Here is a 16,965-nt window from a genome sequence, read left to right as displayed (position 1 = left end):
GCATCCTTCTGAGAGGATTAAAGAGCATAGTATTTGGAGTTAACCTCGCATACAATATTGGCTCTACTACAGCGATTTAAAGCAAGTTCCCGGCCGTACTGCCCTTGGGTGTCAGCGGGTCTAGGGACATCCCTCCAGCTCAGAGCCAGGGCAGCTGGGAGCCCACCCCACCCTCTGGTCCCGGGCCCGGCAGCCGCCCGCGGGCGCCCCGCGGTGCAGGCCCGGCCAATCAGCGGCGGCGGGGCGGGTGGGGTGGCTGCGCCGCGCGCGCGGAACGGAGAGCGAAGCAGAGGCGCTACTGCCGTCCCGGAGTGGACCATGCCACGCTCACCCGTGCTCTTCCCGCTGCTGCTTCTGCTGCTGCCGCCGCTAGCTCCGGGCCTCGGGCTCCTCCGCGCGGGCAGCCGGCGCCCCGAGTGTGGTCCGTGCCGGCCGGAGCGCTGTCCAGCGCCCGAGCGCTGCCCCGCGCCCGGGATTCCGGCGCGCGACGAGTGCGGCTGCTGCGCGCGCTGCCTGGGCGCCGAGGGAGCGAGCTGCGGGGGACGGGCTGGCACGCGCTGCGGCCCAGAGCTGGTGTGCGCGAGCCGCACCGCAGGGGCGGCGCCCGAGGGCACCGGGCTCTGCGTGTGCGCGCAGCGCGGCGCCGTCTGCGGCTCCGACGGCCGCTCCTACCCCAGCGTCTGCGCGCTGCGCCTGCGCGCCCGCCACGCGCCCCGCGCGCACCCAGGCCACTTGCACAAGGCGCACGACGGCCCCTGTGAATTTGGTGAGTCTGGCATCCGCCTGGCAGTGCTGGTGTAGGAGAAAGAGGGACCCTAGCCCTCTGGGGTGCGAGGCAAATAATGTCTCTTCCCACCTCCCTGCACGAGCGTCGCCTAAGCAGTTTTTCTTATCTGGCAGGGTGCTCAAGGAGGCCGGGGCAGGGATTCACATCCTGCACCTTACCTTACAAAGCTCAGGGAGACACCAGCCAGTGAGCTGGTCGGAATTTGGGGAGCCTGCTGTCCCTGTTGGTACTTAAGTACTTGCTGATGCAGTTATTCGCAGGCCTGGTATGTTTGCCTCCAAAAGACAGGGAGTTTGGGAGTGGGAGGTCCTCAGTGGGTCCAAGTCCCTAGAGTGGGTTATTTGAATGAAGAGGGAGCCCACATGAAGATGCTGGAGGAGAAGGGGCTCCAGACCGGGACCTGGGATTAACCAGGGCTGAGTACCAGGGCTGGGACCCTGCTGGGGATTCCTGAGGGAGCTCCCACTTAGGACAGGTAAGTCCTTTGGAGACCTAGGCTCTGAAAAGATTATAGTGCCTTCAGGGACAGACCCAGCTTTTGTGGGGCTAAGGCTTATACAGGTTGGAGGGTCCCACTTTAAGTAAAGGAACCGAAAATTAATATTACTTGGGACCTAGAAACTTAAACTTCATTAACATCACACTAAAGTGTTATTGCTGTCCACCCTCTGTGTGTAATTTTTAAAAAATCAAACAAAAATAAACCGAAACATTAGTAAAGGGATGCCCCGGGAAGCACTGTGCCAGCCCATAGGGTTTGGGAAACTGCCCCTTTCTACACTGCCTGGAGGGGGCAGTGGAGAGAGTAAGCTGAGTCTCAAGGAGCCCAGTTTGAGGGTTCTGTCCAATGCCTGGAGACCAAGTCCGAGCTAAATGCCTAAGTCAGTGTAATGATTTCAGCTCCAACAAGAAAGACTTGGGGGAGAGGGAGGAAGGCCTTAACAGGCATTGGGAAGCTTCTGTTATTTTCCCCCAGGCATTCCGGATAGATGCATGTCCAAGAGACCTGTGTTGTTGGTGATGGGGCAGGAAGGCTCCTGATCCAGAAACATGAAAATAATGTGCAGCCCATTGGAGCTGAGGCCTCCCTGGAGCACAGGAAAGTCACCGCTGGCTATTCCTAGTTGGGGCTCCCATGGAGGCGAGAGCTGGCTGGCATGTGCTGTTGCGTTGGTTGTGATTTCGGACGCTGAAATAAATCCGGCAGGCAGGATGATTGGCCAGTAACGAACGGAGGGCTGTGGCTCGCTCAGACCATCAGCGGAGAGCGAGAAGCCTCATCCTCTTTTTATTAGGGAATAGAATAGGGTGTGACATTCCAGCCAACAACAGGAGAATTTTACAAGTGAAAGAATTCTTACAATAGCATTAATATGTAAAATACGGCCAGGGTAACTCCTGTTTTATCTAGCACCTGTCAAGGAAGTAAGGAAGATCCACTAATCCTCAAGGCCAGCTCCATATCAAGACTTCATTAACAAGGAAGCAGATGGAGTACACAACAGAACCTGTTTTACCCAGGATTCCATGACTCAGTGGCCTCGACAGCCTAAAGCCGAAGGCGGAGACGAGAGTTGCTCATCGTCTCCTGAGTCACGGGATGCCACCTGGGTGGTGGGGCATGAGAATGCCCCTACCCAGAGATCTGTCTTCCTGCAACATGTGCGATGCTGCTATTTCCCTGTGTGACCGTGGGCTGGTCCCACCCCCTCTCTGGGCTGTGTCAGCAGCCCCTGTGGAGCCACTGTTGCAGTCCCTTTGTTTCTGCCCTGTGGCACTTAAATAGTCCTCTCCCCTTCCTTTTTCTAGCTCCTGTCACTGGATTTTACAATCCGCTGTCCTCAGCAGTTAATTCACAGGCAGTTCTCTTTGTCTGCAGACAGCTGACACTTCCACTCCACTTGCAGGAGACATAAATGCTGACCAGGTCCGCAGAATCTACGGGTGTGGATGGTCTGAGATGATTTTTCCCTGGAGTGGTGTTCTGTTCCCAAGAGAGATGCCTTGAAGATATTTAAGATATTTAGACCAAATCTGCTATTATGGGGATGAGACTGAGACTCTAGTGGGTTGGGGGGACAGGGGACTGGCCAGGGTGACCAGTAAAGCCTGACCGGCTCCCAGGTCCCCTACACCCTGTTTTGTGCTCTTTTGGGGCAGGACTTGATAGTGTTAAGTTAGGCAGGTGGCGGTTGCCATAGTTACCAAAGTGAGGCCAGATGGCAGATGGAAACCCCATACCCCTAATTCATTGAAAATTACCAAATGACGAGTACATGTGACAGCCCCTCCACTCTGATCTATGGGCCCTGAGGCGCACCTCAGGCACAGGGCCTGGGCGTAAAGATGTTCATGGAGCCAAATGGAGGCCATACAGAAGCTGCTTTTAATGATCCCATTAGTGACAGGCATCAGGCCGCCCCAGAATCGACCAGCAATTGTCATCCACTACAGGCCGGGCACTGTTTTCCCGTTGCTTTTTGTCCTGAAATGTCTTTGTGGCCTTGGCCCCTGTGTCCCAGTGAAGCATGTAGGTGTGGACAGGGGGACCTTTCCCAGCTAGTGACTAAAGCAAAAGCGGCACCTCCCTCTGTGCTGCCCTAAAGCCATCCTCTATTCAGAAGGCACAGCAGAAGCACTTTTTAACAACGCCCCTGGGGACCCTGGTGGAAGGGAAGCAGACTGAGTCCCAGCAGCAGCTGTTCTGCTTCAAATGCTGGCAATAACACCACCCCTCCTCAGCTCCTCACCTACTCCTTCAGTACGACAGCTCCTGACTTTAACAGAACAAGGCATCTGTAAATATGTATGAAATTCCACACAGTGTGGGAGGTGTTCTTACACATGCCTCCCAGGAGCATTTGGAAACACTCTTCAGGCTTAACTGCTTCCATTTCCTCCTGTGCTCTGAAATGACCCAAAATTCCTAATGCAAGCAATCCTCTGATCAACACACATTTATTGGAGACCCACTATGTTCCCACATATGAATAATTCTTTAGTGCTGGGAATTGTGTTTGCATCCCATCTTCTTGATTTTTACAACTACCCTGGCCAGGTCTTGCTCCCCTTAAATAGAAGGGAAAACTGAGGCATGCAGGAGGGGATTCCCTGGAGCCACCTGGCTATCTCCCAGCTGAGGTGGGGCTCCAGCCTGGGTTTTGTTGGCTCTTTGCAAGTGGTGCCATGCATCTCTAGCCCTGGCAACCAGATTCGGAAGGTGCCGCAAATTGGCTACTCTTGAGTCTTGAGGGTTTCTTAGTCCGGATCTACCTTGTTGTTTTCCCCCCAAGGTTTGTTGCTGATGGTTCCTCTGTTTAGCACTGGGTGAGAAGCACTGAGAGGAACAGGGTAGCTTCACAGAGGAGTCTTGAAGGATGGGTAGAACATTCCTGGGCTGAGGGGCGGGGCAGGGCGGGTTGTGGGGGGGTGCTGAGGCACAGCATGGAGGTCCTGTGGTGAGTGTGAACAGTGGGCCTGCCGGATAGACCCCCAGAGCTGGGGCCCAGCGTAGTTTAATGAAGGGTCATTGCCAGCCTGAAGTGCCAGGCTAAGGGGTGAAGCTTCATTCTGTACTAAATTACTGGTTTTCTTTCTCAACTGTAAGGTTGCATGGCATTATGTTGTTATTGCTAGCATTACTTTCTAAGGCTGTGTTGTTCCATGTATGCACTGTGGCCATTTGCGAACGTTGGGAGGTGGGGGGTAGGATCCGGCAGACAGCAGGTTGATGTCCTGTTTTAAATGCTAAGTTAGAAACAGGGTCCCGTGTCAGTGCCCACCAGGACACTGAGGCCCCGAAGCTTCTGTGAGCACTTGAGATCCTGAATCTTAGAAAATTGACCTCGGTTGAAATTCCAGCTCCACTTAGAAATCTGTCTTTGTGAAGCATGTGTTACCAGGTAACCGGGAGAGGCAGTGAATGCTACTTTCTGAGAGGGACAAAGAAGGGGTGGGGGCTTATGCTCAAAAGCCTTTTGTGCCAAGGGAGGGGTTTGAGGCGCAGGCTGCAGGGAGCAGGATGAAGCTGTTTTTTGTTCTACATTATAACATGGCTATGAGCATAAATTATCAGGGCTGTTCAGTGCGTTGATCATTAAACTCTTTGGTGGTGCGCCTTTTTCTACAGGTAGATGGAGTCCTGGGGAATGGCTTTTGGCATTCTTTCTTTCCCTGACACATTAACTTTAAATAAATCTCAGAGGCACTTGGGAAGATCTTTCATTCCAGCCATCAAGGACATATAGTTGACGGGGTAGGGGAACAGAGTACCACACACTGTAACAATAATATCGATCCCTTTCATTTGTACAGATCCACACACTTAATGTAGTCACATCCATTCTCTCCCTTCACCCTGGAGTATGACGGCCGAAGTCATCATCTTCATTTGCAGATCAGGAAGAAACGGTTAGCAAGTCGCCCAAGCTCCTGTGATTGGTGACTGGGCATTTGAGAGTCCCTTGGTACCATTTTGCCCACCCACAGTGCTGCCTTTGTCGGGACACACCTGAGTGACTATTTCCTGTTACCTGGTGGGTAGATTTGGGCTGTCCCAGCATATCCAGGGCTGTTGCTGGCGTGAACGGAAGGAAACAAGTGTTGAGCAAGGAAGGGCTAGAAAGACAAAGCTGGCACAATCACAGACTGGGCCAACCAGGCACCACCCTCCCTCTTGAGAGCCACATGACTGTTGTCAAAGGCTGGCGGAAAGGAAAGCCCTGGCTCTTCCAGGAGCGCGGCTGCTTTGGCAACGGTGAGGTTTTGCTCCGGGCTCGCCCAAGGACGGGCTGTGAGCCATGGCCTCTGGAGCCTCCGCGTAGGGCCCACCATTAGGCCCGCTCACCGGGGGCCAGTAGAGGCGTCTTCGAGGAGACTAACCTCAGAGTAGCACAACCTGCCGAGTCCTCAGTCCATGGAAGCCTTTACAGTTTGCAAGGGGTCTTGTAACTTCCTCACAACAGCATGTAGGGAGGGAAGGGGAGGGAGGAAGGGCTCCCATTCTCATTGTAAAGAAGAAACCGAGGCCAAGTCATAGCACTGGGTGTGGCAGAGACAGGATTTGAACCTGGGTTCCTCCTGCCTGTGGTGGTCATGACGTGGAGCATCCCAGTGCCACACTTGAATGAGCCCTTGGGGACGGTAGGGCTGGGAATGCCCTGCTAGCATTGAGGACACGTCACCCACTTAATGGTATCTTCACTAGAGCTGTTCCCTTGGGGTGATGCCTGGAGGGTTTCATTCCTAGGCAGAAAAGGGTCAGCATTGCGGTGTATCCTCAGACAGGCCTGCTGGCAAGGGTGGCCCTTGGCTGGTGTCTGGGAACTTGGGTTTCAGGACTGATAATGGTGGCTCACTGCCTAAGCTGAACAAAGGATAGCTGTACACCAGCTTTCTTTCCTGGAGCCTGGGATTTCGGTATAGGCAGAGGGAGCCCAGGTGACCGGCCCACCACGAAGACCATCAGGCACTGAGTGAGCTTCCCTGGTAGATGGCATTTTGCACATGTCGTCACAGTTTGTTGCTAGGGAATTAAATGTGTCCAGTGTGACTCCACTGGGGGAGGCTCTTAGAAGCATGCACCTGGTTCCCCCAGTCTTTGCCCCACATGCCTTTTCCCTTTGTCTCCTTTCGCTGTGATAAGTCATAGCTATGAGTAAAACTATGCCGAGTCCTGTAGTCCCTGTAGCAAATCATTGAACCTAGGAGTTGTCTTGGGGGCCCCCAACACAATCCCCAAGGAATGGCATCCATACAGAACAACAAGCATTTCACTTTAGAAATCAGTGTGGCGTTAATGGGCTCAGGAGCCGGGATTTGAGTCTCTATTCCTCCAAGCACTTCACCTCTCTGAGCCTTGGTTTCCTTATTTGTGAAATGAGGGTCAATGCAGGGCCGGTGTGAGGATGAAGAGAGTAGTGTGCGCGGAAGCATCATGTAAGGAGAGGGCAGGAGGGTGTGGACAGAGCTTGGAGCCAGGGCCCTGGGCCCATAGCGTCACCCAACCATTTAAGGCTGCGTGACCCTGGCTCACTTCCCCGGCTGGTGACACTGCTGGGAAGATGACACAGGTTAGTAATGCCTGCGACGGAAGCGTGCCCAGCACACAGCAAGCTCTCAGTGTTAGCCGTGGCGTTATTACCATTGTTACGATGATGATGGTGACTGATTGTAAAAGAGCTATTACAGATAAAAATATTTTCAATTTAAAATCAGACATGTCAAAATTAAAGACAGATGACTGTGACGAAGAGACACGCGAGGACATTTTTCGAGATAACTGAGCTGTTGTATGTCTTGGTTATGGCAGTGTTTCCACGACTCTGTGCACCTGTCAAAACTCAGGACTGTATGCCAGGAAGAGTGAATGCACTGTATGTAAATTTAAACATAAAAATCTGAATGTCACTTTGTCATCAAAGGTAGGGGGCTCTTTTGTAAAACAAATGGTATTTTCTACCATGAAATCAATGGCAAAGACAGTATTTCTAAGACAGTAAAAGAGGGAAAAGGAAGTGCAAGGAAACATGAAATGTGATTTACTGGTTTATTCATTTAGGCCTGAAAGGGATTGATGAAATCTCATTTAAAATTTATGACATTACATGAACAAAAGTAAAACACACTGATTGAGTGTCCCTTTGGAATCCATTGAGGGCCCTGGAATAAGACATGGTTCTGATTGTTCCCACAGTGAGCCATTTGAGGATCGGTTTGGGCTCCTGGGGAGGCGACGCTGGCAGGAGGATGTGAATAAATCAGACTCTCTGTCGCCTGTGCAGATGGGGCTCCTTGGCGGCAGCCAGCCAGGGGGCTAGGGCGCATCGGGCAGTGTTAGAAGCCCAGGACCTTGGTTCATTGGGGGTACGTTGGCTCTGTTGAGGGCAGTGAGGGGGCACACCTGGAGGAGTGAGCTGACCAGGCTGAGGGGGAAGGATGCCTGTGGGGGAGAAGGGCAGTGTCTGTATTCACCTCACCAGAGGCACTTGGCACACCCAGGACTCAGAGGGCAGCACTGGGATACACAGAGGGGAGGTGCAGGGGGGCAGGTGTTAGCTCCGATGAGGGCAAGCTTTCCTACCAGCAAAGCCCTCCAAGGATAGAAGGCCCTGGCTCTGTAGGTAGTGAGCTCTCTGTCACTAGAGGCGTGCAAGTGGAGGCTCGATGAGCACATCACAGACGGCCAGGCACAGGATCTTGGGGAGTTAGGCCTCTCTTTTTGAGGCTCTGCAGCTCTAAAACAGTTTCCCAAAGGTGTTTTTTCATTTGTTTGTTTGTTTTGTTTTGCACCAGCTTGACAGAGTCTGCTTCCCAGTCTGTCTGAAGGAGCCATACCGGTCTCATTTCTGCGTCCTTTCACTCCTGTCCCTGCCTCCAGCCTCTGTCTCCTTTTCTTTCTTCCTCTCCAAGGCTGGCTTGCTGGGCTGCCCTTGAGTCACCAGGAAAGCCCAGGAGTCCATGCTCTCTGCAGTTGGATGGCGCAAGCATGAATGTGTTTGCTCTTTTATTTGTCATGTGTTTCTTCATCCAGTCATCTGTTGACCAGACCTGCTCCTGACCCCCACTTGCATATCGTGATAACTTAAACCATCACTTTCACACTCATCACATGGTATGATCAGCTCAACAGCCCTGTGAAGCAGAGGGTATTGTTCGTATCTTATAGACAAGCAAAACCAAATAAAGAGCATTTTCCTTTCCAAAGACCACATTTCATGTAGCCCAAGACACCATGGGGCCAGATGCAGGGGCAGGCCAAGCTGGCCTTCTTGTTCAGGTGAGACCAGGTGGAAGCACCTGGGTTGCAAGGCAGGCTATGATTCAGCAGTCCGAGGACACCCCGAGCCTGGACTGGAACACACCCTCGCAGCCCTGTGCACTGGGGAGCCACCCACCTGTGGAGCTAGGGGGTGCATTCCAAGCAGAGGCAGGTACATTGAGGGGCTGATGCAGGACCTGAAGGCCAAGGCCAATGGACTTGATTCTTATAGTCCCAGTGTGAGCAGAGCAGATGCCAGGCACAGAGAGGAGGGCAAAGTGAAGTATCAGCTAAGATTTCTAATTCGGGTGCCTGCATGCTCTCCGGAGCCATCCAGCGACCCCACACACTCTCTTCTCCTTTCTGTAATATTCTGGCTGGCAGCCTGGATCCAGATTGCCTGATTCCCAGATTCCCAGTCTCTACACAGCTCCCAGGCCAGCAGTTTTGCCATTGGGGATGGGAGGTGCGTGGGGTGGGGGAGGCCAAGTGTGGCATCTGTGAGTCTGTGATATGCAAATGAGCATCCTGAATGGACCACAGGGGGTCTCCACTCCAGGGTGGACGCAGCTGTCCTATGTGGCATTATTCTTTGAAACACCCTCCACGTCAAAGGAGAAAGGCCCATCTGTTAGGAGACTGCTGTTGGGAAAGCGACACCAGCCCCTCCCGGAACCCCCACCCTATCCTGTGGTTGAGCCAAAAGCAGATGGCAGCCAGGGGCCCCGGGAGGGAGTGTGACGAGCCCAGAACTCTGCCACAGCCACACTGCATGACTTCAGTAGTTGCCTTTTCTCTCTGGATCCCGTTTTCTTGTTGGTAGAACAAAGATGATGGGTGAGGAAGCACATAGGCAACCTTTCAGGTCTAAGGCAAACTCTTCCACAATCCCTTGCCTAAAAGTGTGTTCTCTGTGTGTGGAGTGCTTTTGTCAGCCACTGCTGTCCCCACGTTGGTCTGTCCCAGCAGGCTCTCTGCAGGCAGGGAATTCTAGAAGTGGGGCCCTTGGGACCTGGCAGGGTAAAGGATGTGTTCCCTTGACTTCTTCATCCAGCTCCTGTGGTCGTCACTCCACCCCGAAGTGTCCACAATGTCACTGGGGCACCGGTGTACCTGTCCTGTGCGGTGAGGGCAGTGCCTCCTGCGGTCATCACGTGGAGGAAGGTATTTATAGCCAAGAACTGGGCGGGGGGAGAAGGGTGTAAATGTTTTGTTTTTTTCCCTTCTAAGTGTGTTCGTGTGTGTATCTTTATATGTGGAGCAGAGGATTTTAAAAGGATATGTTACAGACCATTCCTCTGCCTCCATGTTTATGCCACAGAACTTTTACCCTAAACCTCTCATTTGCTCTCTTGGCCACTTAGCTGTCCAGAAAGTTCTGCTGTTTATCTAGCCTGGATCAGCTGGAATGAAGTTAGAGACTACTGCACTGGATTTGGGTTTTAGAAGGACTTGGCTGTGGCAGATTACCTAATCCTATTCCAAAACTAGATCTTCCTGCAGATCAATGTTTGAGAGACTAGCATGGATCAGAGCGGAAGCTGTCCCTTTGTCTCAACAGCCCTGAGAAGGGCCACGGAGTTCTGAACTGCTTTTGTGAGACAGTGGTGGTGTCCACATCTTTGCTATCCGTCAGAGTGTGCCGTCTGTACACACGTTTGGGGTTTCAAAGTGACTGACCTTTTACTAGGGATAAGAACTACTAGGGTTTTAGCTGTCGAGCCAGTGGGAAGATGAAGACAGCAAGGATGTCTGTGGCGTGGTTCATATCCAGAAATGTTTTTACTAAACCACTCCTGGTTTTTACTGTCCTCTTTAGGTCACACAGTCTCCTGAGGGCACCCAGGTGCTGGAGGACCTGCCTGGGGACCATGTCAATATGGCTGTCCAGGTGCGAGGGGGCCCTTCTGACCACGAGACCACAGCCTGGATTTTGGTGAGCGTCTCATTTCTGTAGGATTACCGGGGCTATTATTGACTGGCCCTTATGAGGCACCCTTTATATTTCTATAACATGTTACACATTTCAAAGCTGTTCTTACCCATTTCTCATCGGACCCTATGAGAACTGTGAGGAAGGCAGGACAGGTAGTATAACCCCTGGGAGCATAAGTGACCTTCAGTGGTAGGTAGAACTGTGGCCCCGGAAAGATGTCCATGTCCTCAGCCCTTGAACCTGTGAATGTTTTCTGTTATATGGCAGGAGGGGATTAGGATTGCATTTGGAATTAAGGTTGCTAATCAGCTGACTTTAATAAGGAAGTTACCCCAGATTATCTGGGTGGGCCCAAGGTTATCACAAGAGTTCTTAAACGTGGAAAAGGCAGGCAGGAGAGAGCCAGAGAGATGGCAGTGTGAGAAGGACATGACCCACCATCGCTGGCTCTGAAGGTGGAGGGAAGGGGCCGCAACCCAAGGAATGCAGACTGCCTCTAGACTAGACAAGACAAGAAACAGATATTCCCCTAGGGCCTCTAGAAAGAAGGCAGCCCTGCCGACATCTTGATTTTAGCCCACTGAGACCCACTTGGACTTCTGATCGTAGGAAGTGTAGATAATGTGTGTGTTGTTTTGAGCCATTGAGTGTGTGATAATTTGTTACAGCAGCCATAGGAAACTTGCCCAAGACCACGTGGCCGATGAGGAGGGAAGATGGCACTTCCGTGTCCTCTCATGGCTCCTCTGTGCCACTTGTAGCAGTTTTGCTAAGAAGAGGGAATGCCACGTGTTTGAAGGAGCAATGGAGTGAGGAGACGGGGGATCCATGTTGGCCGAGTCGCCACCTCTCTCAGCTTCAGTGTCCATAATTGTAAAAAGAGGGCTTTGAACTGGACAGCATCCAAGGGCCCTGTGGCCCTAACATTCCTGTGCTTTATTACGAAAAAGTGGGGAGAAAAGGGTTTTCTCTGGTGTTAATTTGTGAAGGCTGCCTCCATTGGGAGCCCTTGTGGGCCATTCCTTTGGCTATAGATTTTTATTCTTTTAATTTGCAATATTTTCCTTATAAGCTATACCTATCACCGTCAATAAGAGTACCAGCCCTGGCTGGTGTGGTTCAGTGGATTGAGCACCGACCTGTGAGCCAAGAGGTCGCTGGTTTGAATCCCAGTCAGGTTATGTGCCTGGGTTGCAGGCCAGGTCCCCAGTTGGGGGCGTGTGAGGGGCAACTGATTGATGTATGATATTTCTCCCACATTGCTGTTTCTCTCCCTCTCTTTCTCCCCCACTTCCTCCCTCTCTAAAAGTAAACAAATAAAATATTTTTTTTAAAAAAACGAGAGAGACCAGGTAGCTCCCAGTAAAAGGCAGGAATGCAGAGGAAACACTAAATGAGAGCCACAACAGAGGGTACTGAGAACTTTAATTCTTCATTGGCAGTCACGGCAAGGAGAGAAATAGAGTGAGCTCTAGCTTATTTTGAAAAGGCATAAGTACTCAGAGAAATCATGAAGACTAAATAAGTGATTTTGCTGTGCCATATAGAACTATATAAATGTGCTTGCTTTATTTATAGATCAACCCTCTGAGAAAGGAAGATGAGGGAGTGTACCAATGCCATTCGGCCAATGTGGTCGGGGAGACCCAGTCCCATGGCACGGTGACAGTTAGTGACCTGAGCATGTACAAAGCCCTTCACTTCCCAGTTCCAGGTGACCGCATGTGACAGAGTAAGTGCATGTTCTAAGTCACTTTGGGTATTTATACACCTGTGTTACAAGAAATTGAGATGGTTTATAAGATGTGTAATAAAAAAGAAAAACACAGCCCTGGCTGCTGTGGCTCAGTGGATTGAGTGTTGGCCTGCAAACCAAGTGTCGCTGGTTCGATTCCCAGTCAGGGCACATGACTAGGTTGCATGTCAGGTCCACAATTGGGGGCGTGTGAGAGGCAACTACACAGTGATGTTTCTCTCCCTCTCTTTCTCCTTCCCCTTCTCTCTAAAAATAAATAAATAAAATTGTTAAAAAAAAAAAAAGAAAGAAAAAGAAAAACACATAAATCAAGGAAGCCAGAAGGATACAAAACAGGAGCGGGAACATACTGCAATCAGCAGGTAGTATCTCTACTATGTCCTACATGCGATATCACACTGGGCTTCCCACCTAGCATGTAGGAGCTCTGAACGTGACCGGCATCCAGAAGGTGACAAGGACCAGCTATCTGTTTCTGAATCAAGTATCTCCTCCAGATTCTCCTAGAGAAGGCACTGAGGGAGCAGACATTGTCGTGGTGACAGCACCCACGTCTGTCTCTGTCTGCAGCTATGCCTCCTTGTCCCCGAGACTGTTCCTCTTGGCAGCACATCTGCAGAGAATCTGCATCTCCCTGGGCCAGGTGGGCCTGAGTCCTCAGAGTCACCTAGGTGAGAGTTGGGGTTGCAGCTGTCCCCTGCCAACAGGTAGACCATGAACTTAAGAAATGAACCCCTTATTGGACCGTGAACTTAGGAAATGAATCCCTTATTAGACAGCTTTTGCTGCTTAATAACCCCCAAACCTCACTAGTTCACGACCACCAACATTTATCTCTTGCTCACATCCCATGTCAAGGTGGCAGGTTGGCTGTGGCTCTGCTCTGTGTCCTCTTATACGATAAGGGACCCAGATGGAGGAGCAGCCACAGTGTGGAGTGTGTCCACTCTTGTGACAGAGAGGACAAGCAAGAGGACAAGCCAAGAATACAATCTCATTTAAGGTTTCTGCTCAGATACAGCGTTTATCACATCTGCTTAAGTCCATTAGCCAGAGCAACTCACATGGCCACAGCCAGCAGCGGAGAGGTGGGTGGAAGTTTGCTCCTCTCATAGGAGGCCAGGAGCAGAGAGATATGATCCTTACAGGACGGGAGGAACAGTCATGAGCAGGCACCATCACCAAGGCCTACTGACACGTATTTAATAGAGCAGGAAAAGTGGGAAGCAAGTTTGATAGTTGATGAGAAGCAGAAGGATTTTGCTGTGGTTGGAACGCATATTATTCCGTATGGAGCCACTGTTATGTGCTTTCTGTGTTGTGTGCAAGGCCTTACATCAGGTCTGTAGGGCATGCACAGAAAACCGAAAAGTGAACGTCATTAAACTACAAGGAATGCAATACTGAGGAAATATGGGGCATGTGTGAGTTTGAGGCAAGTGAAGCAGCTTAGAGCTGGGGAAATAAAGGAAGACTTCGCTGTGGTTTCCTGTGGAGTTGAAGGGTGGGCAGATGAGATTAGTTAGAGCTCCTCAAAACGAGGAGGAAAATATAAGGTAAAATCATCAAATAGAAATGCAGTTAGGAGATGGCTCTTACATTTGCCCTGATATTGACTTTTTGTTTTATTGTTATAAATACATAACAAAAAGTCAAGTGTTAGAGGACTTTTTGTCCTATGTACTTGTATATGTGTATAAATATGTACATACACATAGGTATGTGTGTATGTATATATGTTTTATGTTTTAAATATATATATAGTTTTTAACTATAAATATGTACATTTAAAAAAAAACACAGAAATTTATACCTGGCTATATAGTCTATTATAGATGAGTTTTCAAAAGGGAGCCATGGAATTTTAAGACCGTCGGCACCTCCCCGTTCTCGAGTTCCCTCTGCGACATGCACGGTCAGCCAGCTCTTGCCTGCTCACCTGCAGAGATACAGTGCTTGCTACCACAAGAGAACCATCTCCGGATTTTCCAGTGTTTGGAAGTTTTTCCTCATATTAAGTTGGAATCTGCCTGAAATACCCACCCATTGGGCGTGCACTTCTTGGGCCCCCACAGGGCCCCGCTGCTCCCTGCCCTCCCCACCCACCACACTCCTCACCTGGGAGAGACTGGAAGTTACGGGTCATTTCGCACACTGTCCACTTAACACAGAGTTGGCTGTGACAACAGGTTTCTTTCCTCTGATTCTTTTCCCTCTTTTCTCCTAGGGTCTTAGAAACATTGATCAGAGGATGACGGAAAAGTCAAGTCATGGATCGTTTTGCTTTGTGACAAGTTGGAAAACCTGTTTGTAGAAGACTCCTTTTGTATGTTTTTAAAAATTAGGCACAAACTAGATGTATATGCAGATGTAGTTTTTAGCAGGGCAAACCGTGGGGAAACACTGCACGTGGTTTTGAAATGAATTGTTCTGTGAGAGTTCTTTTTTTAACTGCTCCCTCCTGGGGAAGATCATGTCCTGATATATTTGTAACTAAAGGGCTTGGCGAGGTGGCAGTTGTGACTCTTTACCTCATTTGTCTGCGACTGATCAGTGGACCTCTGTGACTGAGTGTGTGTTGTAGGAGGAAGGAGAAGGTCCTGCTGTCCCCTGCCTGACCTCCAGCGTGCTGTGTGACCTGGACAGGTTCCTTCCCTCTCTGGGCCTTGGTCTCTTCACCTGTGAATGTGGCATCTGGACTGGATGTTACCTCTGGCCCTTTCAGCCCTACCATCCTAGCATAACATGGCCCTTTGTAAAGAATACAAGAAGTGTGGTTGTAGCATTCTCTTTAAAGTGGTATTTCCTCAAAAACAAATGCCATTGCTTCATTGCTGGCTGTAGCTCTCCTATTCCTGCTGGTTTCTTAGGGGCTCCGTGGCGGGGTGTTTGGGCACTGAGATGTCCACTTGTTAACAAGCCCAGCCTTCTCTAACAAGCCCAGCCAGTGGAGACCTGGCTCTGCTCTCTCTGGGCTGCGGAACAGAGTGTAATAGAACATGTTTTACTTAGAGATGTTTTGACCTCACCCAGGAATGAGGCTTCCTTTCTTTTTTTAATGAAGAACGAAAGAAGGCGAATATTTAATATCTGGGATTAAAAAAAATAGATATCCTAGGCAATTAAACTTTTTAAAATTGGGATCTCCCGTGTGGATGGTCTTGAAAGTTCAGGAAGCCATCTGTGGTCACTTCCCAATGCCAGGACAGCGGGGAGTGTGAGTATTAGTGTACCTGCCCCTTTACAGATGAAGAAACTAGGCTCCGAGAGTAAAAGCACTTGCCCAAGGTCTGAAGGCTTCTGAGCAGGACCGGACCTCAGGGGGCCTGGCCCTCCTTGGCACTCTCCCCACTCCGCGGGTCTGCTTCTCAGGATAATCTCGTAACTACGTAAAGGAAGAGGCAGCCAGTCCCACGGGTCTCAGGGATTCTTGTCCAGGCTCACCTCGACTTTAAAGCACAACCTCATGCTGCCCATGGTGGGCATGCCATTTTGGGATCCTTTTTGGAACTGCATTTTCTGCCTTTAAGGCTGGCTGTCCAACGTTGAACTTTTAATGCAGCATCACCCTAACATACTACACAGCAGGAGACTGGCCTGGGAATCTAGAAACACGAAGTCCATTTGGGACCTCATCCCTAGTGTGCTCTGTGACCCTGAGAAAGTTCCCTTCACTTTCTGCACCTCAGTTTCCTCATTTGAGTAAGAATGAAACTAGATGGGTGATTTTCAAACTTTAAAACATTGGAGCCCTTTCTTTGAATAAGATTTGAATTGGAACTGATCAAAATGGAAGCTCTTTTTTTTGTTGGAGGTTGGGGCTGCTGGGGGACCTGCCCACATCCTCTCTCTGCTCAGCACCCCCTTACCCCTCTAACAAGTGTTCAGACACTCAGGAGAAACGGGGGTGCTGAGGCCCTGGAGAAGGTAGTAGAACAGCATGCACCTGCTAATAAGCACACTTGACAAAATCAGTTGACTCCCCTCAAATTTGCCTATCTGAAGTAGGAAAACTGGATGCAGACCCAGAGAACAGGATGGACAGAGCTCCGTAATGACAGAGCTGAGCATGAAGACTGCATGAGACTGGGTTTAGCAGCATAATTTCATGAAAAAGTAATAATAAATGTTACCCTGTCTGAAATTTCCAGCAAAACCCAAAATTAGATGAACATGATTGTCCCATCCTAATGACTTCTCAGCAGTGAGCCCGAGGCCCCTGTAGCAGCTGAAAGAATGTGCGTGGTGGCTGTTACCGTGTGGAAACATGATTCCCCAGAACCTGTGTTTTCTACCCTACTTTCATAGACATGATGACATCACATGACCCCTGTACCCCAAAAATAAACGTTTTTAAGGACAGTCTTTGTGGTCTGTCATTGGAATGCTGCTGCAGGTGGTCCAGGTCCCATTGATACTTCATCATCCCCATGCATCTTGCCCCTTTTTTGCTTGCCCATATTCACCTGACCTCTCACCTGGGCTGTAGATACAGCCCCACCTGGGCACCTGGAATACAATTATTAACCAGTCCTAATGGCCTGCTGCTGGCCTGATTCTTCCAGCTCTCCCTGAACTTGAGTCTCCCACTGTATAAACATTCTAGGACTTAATTCACTCGCTAGACCTGCCCTCTGTCATCTTCCACATGCACGCAAGTAGCATTCTCCAGGGGGCAGAAGGGGGCTGAAGGGGGGAGATGCTGGCAATGTGAAAGTGGGTGGGAC

General features: G+C 50.4%; 1 protein-coding gene across 1 annotated transcript; it reads left to right on the top strand.

The window, feature by feature from the left end:
- Nucleotides 1-301: 301 nt before the first annotated feature.
- IGFBPL1 (insulin like growth factor binding protein like 1) lies at nt 302-16,591 on the top strand. The gene is made up of 5 exons (XM_090275926.1): nt 302-766; nt 9,601-9,710; nt 10,366-10,482; nt 12,061-12,214; nt 14,466-16,591. The coding sequence occupies exons 1-4, from the start codon at nt 319-321 to the stop codon at nt 12,208-12,210; spliced, it is 825 nt and encodes a 274-aa protein (XP_090132052.1). The 5' UTR covers nt 302-318; the 3' UTR covers nt 12,211-12,214; nt 14,466-16,591.
- The last annotated feature ends 374 nt before the right edge of the window (nt 16,592-16,965 follow it).

The sequence above is a fragment of the Furipterus horrens genome, unplaced genomic scaffold (assembly GCF_987537825.1).
Source record: "Furipterus horrens unplaced genomic scaffold, mFurHor1.1.pri manual_scaffold_4, whole genome shotgun sequence".
NCBI lineage: Eukaryota > Metazoa > Chordata > Mammalia > Chiroptera > Furipteridae > Furipterus > Furipterus horrens.
This window is presented reverse-complemented; position numbering and strand designations above follow the sequence as displayed.

Coding starts and splice junctions, on each gene's coding strand:
- IGFBPL1 (XM_090275926.1), top strand. CDS start 319: ATGCCACGCTCACCCGTGCTCTTCCCGCTGCTGCTTCTGCTGCTGCCG. Junction 767..9,600: donor CGACGGCCCCTGTGAATTTG/GTGAGTCTGGCA, acceptor TTCTTCATCCAG/CTCCTGTGGTCGTCACTCCA. Junction 9,711..10,365: donor CGGTCATCACGTGGAGGAAG/GTATTTATAGCC, acceptor TGTCCTCTTTAG/GTCACACAGTCTCCTGAGGG.